The 10735-nt window shown below is 43.5% G+C and overlaps 1 protein-coding gene across 1 annotated transcript; it reads right to left on the reverse strand.

Annotated features, from left to right (window-relative positions):
- Positions 1 to 310: 310 nt before the first annotated feature.
- On the reverse strand, positions 311 to 9105 carry LOC130402193 (gasdermin-E-like). The gene is made up of 10 exons (XM_056606327.1): positions 8966 to 9105; positions 8440 to 8663; positions 8141 to 8339; positions 7811 to 7985; positions 7477 to 7597; positions 7246 to 7365; positions 6562 to 6689; positions 6273 to 6453; positions 5463 to 5536; positions 311 to 3353 (listed from the first exon to the last, which is right to left on the reverse strand). The coding sequence occupies exons 2-10, from the start codon at positions 8639 to 8641 to the stop codon at positions 3114 to 3116; spliced, it is 1440 nt and encodes a 479-aa protein (XP_056462302.1). The 5' UTR covers positions 8642 to 8663; positions 8966 to 9105; the 3' UTR covers positions 311 to 3113.
- Positions 9106 to 10735: the final 1630 nt, after the last annotated feature.

The following is a 10735-nucleotide window of genomic DNA, read 5'->3' on the forward strand; positions in this document are numbered from 1 at the left end:
AAGGTGACCTTGGGTGTTTTGAAAGGCGCCTCTAAATTAAATGTATTATTATTATTATTATTATGTATCTTGTTGTCCTTAAGCTGTTAAAATACATGTTTGAACAAGGCCCCAGGTCAAGGAGGCACTGGGTTTTTTCAAATAGTTGTCTTTAAATCAGCCTTGGTCGAGGCTACTGACCTATAGTATTTTGACTATAGGTGGCACGCTCTGCTGCTGAGTGAAATAATAAATAACCCATAAATATATAGTTTGAATTAGGAACCAGTTCTGCACAGATAACCATACAGCTACCAGGGGCCGTATTCACAAAGGATCTTAGAGCTAAAAGTAGGTCCTAACTGGCGAATTTAGGAGTAACTCTTAAAAATAATGGGCGGGTCACACTTACATTTAGGACTCCTAACTTTTTTCACTAAGAGCAATTCACAAAGTATTTTAGGCCTAAAGGTAGCACCTAAGTCTAGGAGAGCTTAAAAGTCCTCAAGAGGACTCCTAACTCAGTAAGACCTATTCACAAAGAATCGTAAAATGCCTGCGAGACGAAATGTTAGATTATTCAACTTGTTGTGGAGTTAGATGCATTAACATCCCCTACTAACAGGAAAAATCAGATTAGTCCCGAAATAAAATGTTTGGCCACACTACGTTATTTAGCAACAGGGGAAATGCAACTTTGCAATGCCGACGATTTAAAAATATCGCAACCATCAGTCAGCCGTGGCATAAACTTTCCTTTGGACATTCAACAATTACACAGGATCAAAGCCAACTTCATGGCAATTGCAGGTATGCCCGGTGTGGTCGGTATGCTATTGACGGGACACACATAAAAATAATTGCGCCATCAAAAGACGAGGACGTGTTCGTCAATAGGAAGAAAGTGCATTCCATCAACACGCAGGTTGTTTTTGATGCAAATTTTAACATAGCCTACTGGATGTTGATGCAAAGTGGCCTGGAGCTTCAGCTACCCATGATTCCCGCATTTTAATGGTGAGTGGTCTGAGGCAGCTTTTTGAGATGTACCAATTGGGTGTCACTTGCTGGGTGACAGTGACTATCCATGCAAGACGTGGCTCTAGACACCCTACCTCAATCCACAACCGGGAGCACAGTTAAAGTAAAACATGTAAGTGATTACGCAGATTACGCTTAGTCCTATGCGTAAAACATATCGTATTGGCTCTTTAATTGACGCCTTTTATTTGTTGAATCCATATTTATTTTTGTTTACTGATTTCCTCCATATATGCTAGAGCACACAAACATACACGAAATGTTGTGGAGAGAGGAATTGGGCAGATGAAACGTCGGTTTCATGTCCTCCACGGCGAAATACGCCTCACCCCAGAGAGGGCAAGCACAGTAATCACTGTATGTGCCATTCTACACAACCCCTGCAAGTAGAGGAACATTCCTTAGCCAGACGATGATGATTATGATGATGGCGATCAACATGACAATGAATTTGGCCGTGTGGAACCGAGTGGACTGGCATTTAGGGATCACTTTGAAAACACATTTTAGGTAAACACCTTGGCACAAATCAGTCAACACTTGTGTAGTTCATAACATTTATTTTATTTTCAATTTAACGTATCTCTCTTGAACGTGCTGGCTACAACTTCATTATCGTGGTCTGCACAAAATTGTCATCATGCGTGTATTCTGCTAACTGCACTATAACTACTTAATAGGAATTCATTTCTAGCATAGGCTATTTCCTTGTTTTTCGGTGATTTAGTGGGCTCGTCTGAACAACCAATCACCGAACTGACCGCTTCTAAACTCGTGCACGAGAATTGACGTAATCCATAGCAACGGCGCGTCACTCTTGTTGCCAGATGGCCTAGTGTGAGTGCAGGCCAGAGAACAATGGGGCAATTTGAGCAAGGTGTGAAAACGGCCAACGGCCACGGCTAGATGGCCTCGTGTGAGTGCACCCTTAGGGTGCACTCAGATAATAACTAAGACCTTAGTTATTATCTGTTTGTACCGTGCTCATCGCCCTTGAGGGGAACTGAGAGGCCTGACTCAGACGCAGTAATACCATGAGCTACATCCTGAGATGGTCGACAGGAGTGGTCGACTGCAGCTGAGCCTCAAGGATGTCTCCCTGCTTTAACACTGCAGTGGGCCCCCTGTTAGGGGTTCACTGCAGTGGTTCCCCTGTTAGGGGTTCAGGGTTTGTGTTTAGTTTGTTTCTAAATCAAGAAAATCTCAAAGAAACCAATCTCTGCAGTTTCTTTTGTGTATGAACAAATGATTGGTGGTGGAATTGGCTGCGACATTAGCTTGAACCAATTGATAAATTGATGCAGAATAGGTACAAATTGGTGCATTAATATTGAGCAGAATGTCGATGCCAGCAGGATTAACGGTGCTGAAGACTGGTAGCCACTGGGGGTGTGAATTCGACCTAACTAGTTAACTAATTTCACAACTTGTTTAGTGAAAGTCCAATGGCAGACCAGTGTGAGGGTGAGCAGTCTGTTTCACTTTTCTTCAAAAGTGTAATTCCGGCGAAAATTTAACCCAGGGTCTTTTTCACCATTTAACCCATGAAATAACTTAACGTTGATAATCGAATATAGAGCTTGCCCAAAGTTGTTCTGAGCAATGTAACTGCCCAAATTGCTTCCATGTTATTGGCTAGGGGCAGAGTGAACGCTTCCAAATCTGCATTTTCTAACCACTAATATTGTTCAAAATAGAACCAAATCTCTGCACTAGCATGATTAGAGTCCCAACACATTAAAAAAAACATCAACAACCTAGTTAGCGCACCGGGAGATTATTAAAAAATATTTTTTTTCAAGTATGTGCCTTATCGGTAGGTCGATGTTTCCCTAAGTCCACACAAGTCAGAGGCGGCAACAAATTTTATTAAAAAATCTCCCCTCTTGATTCTTGGCTTTTTTAAATTAGTTGACGTTGCATAATGTGGGCCAGGTGAGACCAAACAACATCGTTCTTAGCCAGATTTAGGGCTGTTAGGGCTGTACAATGATTAAACATTTCAATGAGATTGAACAGGGCAACATGTTTTGCATAGAAAACATTGACATCCACCATTGTAAAAATCAACAAAATACATGTAACTAAAATGATTACAAGTGGCATTGAACACTGTGAGATATTGCAGCGAGGCCTTTCACAACAATACACAGTATAAGAGTAGGGTCTGTCTGCTGGCGGCTGACCTCTGTCCGCAGCAGCTCTCCATCCCTCTTCAGCGACACCCCGCAGGAGGCAAACAGCAGCTCTGTTCTCTGGTAGGTGTCCCCAGTGAGGGGAGCCAGGTCCCCACTGCTCAGAGACATCTCACCAGCCTCGGTGACACACTGCACCTGAAACGCGTGAGTGGAAAGGAATCGTCTGAGATTTGAAATGTACTCTGAAATGGTTTAAGACAAGCTTTGCTGCAATCAATGGTCCCGTCTAGTTTAATTGGTACACTGTACTTTATCAACTGGTAGAGCTTTATTAAAACTGTACGGGTCAGGGGTTCAACTGGTAGAGACTTATTAACAGTGTACTTTATCAACAGGGGTTCAACTGGTAGAGCTTTATTAACACTGTACTTTATCAACAGGGGCTCAACTGGTAGAGCTTTATTAAAGGTGCCATGGCATGAAAATCTCACTTTATGAGGTTTTCTAACATAAATACGAGTTCCCCTAGCCTGCCTATGGTCCCCAAGTGGCTAAAACTTGCGTTCGGTGTAAAGCGAGAACTAGGTGTTCTGCTCGCCTTTGAAAAAAACGGCTCAAGCGCGCTGATTTGGAATGTGGTTTCCTATGTCGTCACACTGCAGTAAGCTCCTCCCCTTACTCTGCCTGGCCCGAGACTTGGCCCGCCAATGAGACACGACCGTGCGAGCGCCACATGTGTGTGTGTGAGTGAATACACTGTAACGCAAGTGTTTCTTGTCGGTTCTTTGACGTCTCTTGTATTTCCACAACAAGACTGTAGTGGGGGTTATCTCAGCCATAGTTGAGAAGGAATTGGGGGAAAGGAACTTCGGCTTTGACTCCGTGAAGTATATGAACTGCGACATGCCGCGAGGCACCAGCGCCGCGAAGCACCACCGCCCGGCAGTCGGCAGCAGGCAGCGTGCGGTTCAGTCTACTTCAGATTGATGTGAAAGTAGAAGAACCAGAGACGTCGCAGAACCCGACGAAGTTGTTTGTGATTCATAATATCGTCTGGAGGCGCACACAGCTTTTGGCTGTGATAATATGTATTATATGATATAGATATCTATGTATTAGATGATATTATTTAGATATAGAGCTCCAGGACTGTAACGCAAGTGTTGTACACTTCCTTGTTATTTGGATAACCGTTCTGCTTTTGGTGTTATGGCGCATAACACGTCAGACTCTCGTCTCTGGTATTTCTACAACGAGACTCGTAGTGGGGGTTATCTCAGCCATGGTTGAGAATGAATTAGGGCAAAGGAATTTTGGCTTTGACTCCCTAAAGAACATGAACCACGACATGGAGGAGAAAGGGATTGTTGGCGGCGAATGTCTCCCTCTTGAGCCCCGCTTCCCGCTGCCGAGGGACCACCGCCTCGGCGCTGCAGGAGGCGGAGGTGCCTAAGCGCTGCCCGGCAACGATCCCTTTCTCCTCCTTGTCGCGGTTCAGTCTACTTCACATTGATGTGGAAGTGGAAGAACCAGGAACGTCGGAGAACCCAACGCGGTCGTTTGAGATTCATAATATCGGCTCACACAGCTTTTGGCCGTGATAATATATATTATACGATATAGATATCTATGTAGGCTATATGATATTATTTAGATATAGAGCTCCAGGACTCCCGTGTGTTCTAGAATATTTACAGAACACGGCTAAAGGCTGTGTGCGCCTCGCCATTGCGACACATCCACTGTAAACAGAGCGCATGGTACCATGGCTGCAAGCTGCTCAGGGCCACACCCCCACCCTCCTCCTTGACCCGCCTCGCTCCTCCTCATTTGGATTATAACTACAGACACCAAAACAGCGCATTTGGGGGAAGCTGAATGTGCGACTGGCTCGGAGTGGCTGTAATTCTGCATCACGTCTTTGAATACTGAGTTAGTGGCCCACTAATACCTATATTAAAGCATCCATAAAATAGCATGTCATGGCACCTTTAACACTGTACTTTATTAACAGGGGCTCAACTGGTAGAGCTTTATTAACACTGTACTGGTCAGGGGTTCAACTGGTAGAGCCTTATTAACACTGTATGTTATGAACAGGGGTTCAACTTGTAGAGCTTTATTAACACTGTACGGGTCAGGGGCTCAACTGGTAGAGCTTTATTAACACTGTATGGGTTGCCACCATGGCCCACCATGTGAATAATGTATGCGCTCATGGTATTTTAGAAATGCTTTGGATAAGAATGTCCACAAAATGGCAGAACGATATATTGTATTATACAATGTTGATGGAATACATACCAGCAGGTCCAGGGACTTCAACACTTGGGGGGTACAGCAGGACCCCAGGACAGCACGGCAGTCATCGCTCATTTCTGCAACAGTGGCCCACCACCAAGTGTGAGAATACTGACAGGGACACAGTAACCTCAGCTGGTACATAGTGAAGATGAAGCACTTAAGAGTCCCAGCGTGGGAGGGGCTTTATGCATTGCAGCTTTAACTGGCGTTCTCGTTATCTCAATGGAAGATCTTTCAATGTTCCTATTCCATTCCATACATATTACCTCAGGGGTCAAGGCTTGGTCCCCTGCCGTTTCATTTGTATACACTCCCACTTGGGTCCATCAATTAGCAATACAACATTTAATTCAAGGAATACATTTAGATAGATTAATTATCTATAATTTTTCATAGATTAATAAAGGCTTCATATGCAAGAACGTGTTTTGGCGCAACACATCAACTCTTTGTGAAGTCTGTTTCCATTAAGGAGATCAGGCCGGGGTCCCGCTCCAGTGGACAGTGCTGTTATCCAAATCTAGGGTTCAAGAAAGCTTTTGTCCTTTAGGAACTATTTTGACATGAAAGTACAATGTCTGCAGTCGTTTGGCCACATTACGCTTTGGATACACTGTTTAGAGACATAATTAATTTGAAAATGGCTCTCGCTCATCTTTCATTAAAGTGGCGGAGCCGGCGGTTAGTCTCACATAAAGCAGAGGGAGTTAGCGGGAACATTCTCGTCCTGTGAGTTAAGAGATACTGCAGCAGTTTTCACTGACATTAGATTAGATTAAACTTTATTCATCATAAATAAACTTGATTTACCATCTAAGGCGCTGATAACGAGGTGCAGAGCAAGCAGAGTGCAGCTGAAGTCCTCTGTCTCCACACTCTTCTCCTCACCAGATAGCACCAAGACCTCAAGTAAGGCCTGGACAGTCTGTGTCTGAGAATCGGCCTGACCACTGTCCAGAGGGGGCCGCTCACCATGTCGCATCTGGTTGAGCTAAGAGACAATGAGAGCACAAATACAGACATCGAAAATAGATTATTAGGAAATTATTTAAATGAAAAATATAAATGATTAGTGTTGGGGGAACTTCGGAGATCTTACCACACTCTCCAGTAGACTGACGGCCTCTCTCTCCTTCAGGACTGAGCAGAAGTACTGGAACAGTGAGGATCTGGTAGAGGCCTTGAGACCTGACAGCAGTTGGAAGTGACTGCCCAACTTGTCCAGTTCTGCCGATCAACATCAATAGAAAGCACAACCTCAAAGGAATCATGTACACAGAAAATGCGTCGAACTCACTCCATCTTGAATTAAAAAAACAGTGGGAAAAAACCCTGAAGCTTATGTTATAAACCTTGATTTCAAATCAGTTACATGGCCTAGTCTTGCTACCACTTTCCTTCTCAACAAGTTGTTTTCTGAGGCCTTATAAACAGCTACTTTAAATTACTAAATGTTTGTGCTTTGAACGAATGAGGATGCACATTTATGAACACCAATAATTATATTGTGGCAACACGTGAATCAGCAATAAAGTAGGATGTAATAGCCCAGATAGCTGGTACACAGTACAGATCAAAGTACACATTCATGTGATCATAAGGCAGCAAGGACAACGGTTCTGACTTAACTACATGTAAACATCATATTTTAAATATTTTGCAACAGGTCAATGCAGGCAGCAGCCAGCGTTATAGCCTACACACATATAGTATGTGAATGGAGCAGAAAGGACTGAGCTGGAGAGGAATGGGGCTAGAAAGACAGCCCAGCTGTTCTCCCTACCTTCTTTGAGCCAGTTACTGTTAGCTGTATTCTTGTGTCCATCAATGGCACCAACCAATTGTTCCTCTGAAGATCCATCCACCTCAAATCCCCCATGAGTGCCCGACATGAGACACAGCTCTGGGGGGGAGCAGAAATATCATAGCAGTCTCTTTTAAAATACAACATAAAAATATGGAGCAATTTGGAGTGTGCTCTGACTGTATTAATGTAAGGAACAGAGTCGCTCACCATAGTGTCCATTGGGCTTCACTTCCAGTTCACTGAGCCCATAAGCGATGGTTGTATGTGGGGGTAGCTCCATGGTCACATTGCTGTCTTTAGCTAAGTTGGCGTTCTCTTTAAAGGACACCTAGATATCAAATGAAAAGTTAACTTTTTTGTCTTTCAATATGCCGAAAGATTTCAGGGCTGTAAATACTGAAGAATATAATAATTATTTGTTTATGAGATATTTTTGCAATCCAATTATTAAAACCAAATGCCAAATAGCAAAAGTGCCATAATATTGACTTTTGCAAATGAATACGGCCATTGCGTTTGCCTCTTACATATTCCTAAGTACCTTAAGGGCCTTGGGCCCACAGAGGCTCAGCAGTCCTCCTAGAGCTCCAGTCTGTTGGACCTCCTCAATGACTGAGGAGGGCTGGGTCGTCTCAATCCTCTCCTTCACCACCCCAAACACCTCCCTGCGTTTCTCTTTAGTCTGCTGTATTAGACTGTGAGACATGTCCAGGACCCTAACCAGAAGAAGATGAGCAAATAAAGATTTATTCGGAATAGATTCGACAATTATTTTTTTGTTTTGCATTAAGTTATGAGGTCTTCCATAATAAACATCCCTGTCAATAATTATAGGTAAAGAATAAAAGTTGGTTATGAGACATCTTCTAACCTGTCTTTGGAATCTCGAAGTAGTTTCTGCAAATCGAGCTCTTCTTTCTTTAAACTGCCAAAGGCCGACCGGAGCTTTGAGGAATCTTTCCCCTCCACGCTCAGATTCACCGCTTCAGGGTGTAGATTAGCCTCTATATTACCCTGCATGTTGTCACTGAATCTTCCATTATACTTGATAAAGTCTGTCTCTGTGAGAACTGTGGAAATTGCACAGTATACATCCAAACATGATGTTACATGCAAAACAACAACAAAACATGTAAACTTCAAATGAGAACATGGTGGAATAAGGTTTACCTGGCAGTATCGGCTGGCCCTTTAAGATGTCATTGAAACAAAAATCTGTGGCAAGATATTTGGGTTTCTGCCAGAACCAGTATCGCCTCCGCTTGATAACCAATGACAATATTTTAATGGAGTCATTTAAACTGGACACTGGAATAAGGACGCCATCCTTATCCACCTCCTCTACAAAGTTTTTTGTAGCGGTGGCAAACATCGTTGAGGTAGGTGAGGAAATCCTGAAACAACAGTTTATTTGACTTTATTTTACCTTCATGTCTGAGTGTCTCTGTTGAAGGAGTGGACATGCTCATTATCTGGGGGGGGCTATGTACATTTGTCTTGGGTCTGTTTCACAATAAACATGATGGTCACGAAGCGGAATCCAAAACAATTGCGAAACACTGTTCTGCTACTTTACCACAACCATGCAGTTTATGTTGTTCATATATTGTCGCTGTGTCAATGTCTATATTTTAAGTAAGCCTATTCGCAAAAAAACGATTTTTACTTGAAATACAATTCCTATTTAAACACTTACGTGTTCCTTCTTCAGTCCATGCGATCTTTCGTAGGACACTTAGACTGAACTTAGACTTTCAGCAACAGATCATTGAGACAAAGGTTCGCTGAAAGAGCCACACAGTCCCCGCCCACAGCGAAGACGGAAGCGTGGGTGCGGATCCGCCCTGATGCGCCCCGCTCTTTCTTTATAGGTCCATGTCCCCGCTGGGCAATGCTGCCAGCCACTTAACCCTACCCCTAGCCATGGGAATTAAGAAAATGTAGGCTACTGGATTCGGATTTATGACCGCAAACATGATGTGGAAGAAATGACATTTTGTTTTTATAAATAAATAATAATAATTGTTCATGAAATGTATTTTCTTATTTGATTGTTTCTAGAAAATATTGTAAATGTAGAATAGCTCAGACGGAGGCTTTCTTATGAGGTTTTTTGCCCAGCTAGTACATGTTATCACTGTAGTGATGGGCAAATGAAGCTTCGGTGAAGCACTGAACCACTTAGGCACATTGTTTCGAAAATGGGTTCATTACTTGAAGCTTCAGTAACAGTGACCTCTCCTGTTGAAGTGCCAAGGCTGCAACTAAATTAGCCTGGCTATATAGTGGCCAGGAGGCTTTAAGACATAAATGGTGATATAATGATATAAATGGAGTGCGCACGCACAAAATCACACACACACACACACACACACACACACACACACACACACACACACACACACACACACACACACACACACACACACACACACACTTATACAAAGATTGTGATATCATTATTTTTTTACAAATTAAGATTAATGAATTTATGTATTGTGCTATTGGGGAGAGTGCTTGGGGAAAATAAGAATGTGCTGGGAAAATATGGCAGAAGTTGGGTGTGCTTGTGTAACCAGGGGGTATGTGGGAAAGGGAATACTCATTATTTTTTCAACACTTTTTGGACTGAGCATGTTTCTTTTTTTGCTTGCAATTTCTCCACAACATCCACGAGAACACTTGTTCAGAAGGAACAGATGAGGCCGTTGTACATAAACATTGTTGTGCCAGTATGAAGAGATGAGGGTACACATTTTGTGATTGATCTAGTTCACCAGTGGCTCCTCAGATATTTCCAGCGGTGGATCGGTCATGTACCGCTGAACAGAATAAAGTGTTTCCACATGTCAGAACGACCTCACTTCCTAGATGCTTCCACAATGATGATAAATCAATACGAACGTAATGACCAGGGCTGGACTGGCAATCTGGCATACCGGGCATTTTCCCGGTGGGCCGAGTTCCCTCGAGGGCCGATGGCCTCCCCCGTTTTTTTGTTTTTTTTTTCAAAAAAAAAAAAAAAAAAAACTGACCGGCGGCCCACGATGTCATGTTGACGGCCCTCGGCCCATGCATGTGGGGAGGGAGGGGGGGGGGGGGGGGGTACTAAATTTGTGTCTCAGATGTCACTTTGGCACTATTCGGTGGGTAACCTAACCAATACGCCGCCATACGCACTGAAACGGTGCCTGCTGAAGTCAAGTGCACAAGTGCGCCATCTGAGGCAGAACCAATTATTACGGCCCACCTCTTCCCTGTATTTAGCTATGCGCGAGTTTGCGAGAGTGGAAGACGGCAATGGACAAACCAAAGCGTAAACTTAAAGGTGGAGCTGAAAAGCTCAGGGCCAAAAGGCTCAAAAATCTAGCCGCAGACGCCGGAAAATGTGCTAAAATAACTGACATGTTCAGTGGAGGTGCTTCGGGAGCCCCCTCCACCTCAGGTGAATCAAGCACCACCAGCA

The sequence above is a fragment of the Gadus chalcogrammus genome, chromosome 13 (genome assembly GCF_026213295.1).
Source record: "Gadus chalcogrammus isolate NIFS_2021 chromosome 13, NIFS_Gcha_1.0, whole genome shotgun sequence".
Taxonomy (NCBI): Eukaryota; Metazoa; Chordata; class Actinopteri; order Gadiformes; family Gadidae; genus Gadus; species Gadus chalcogrammus.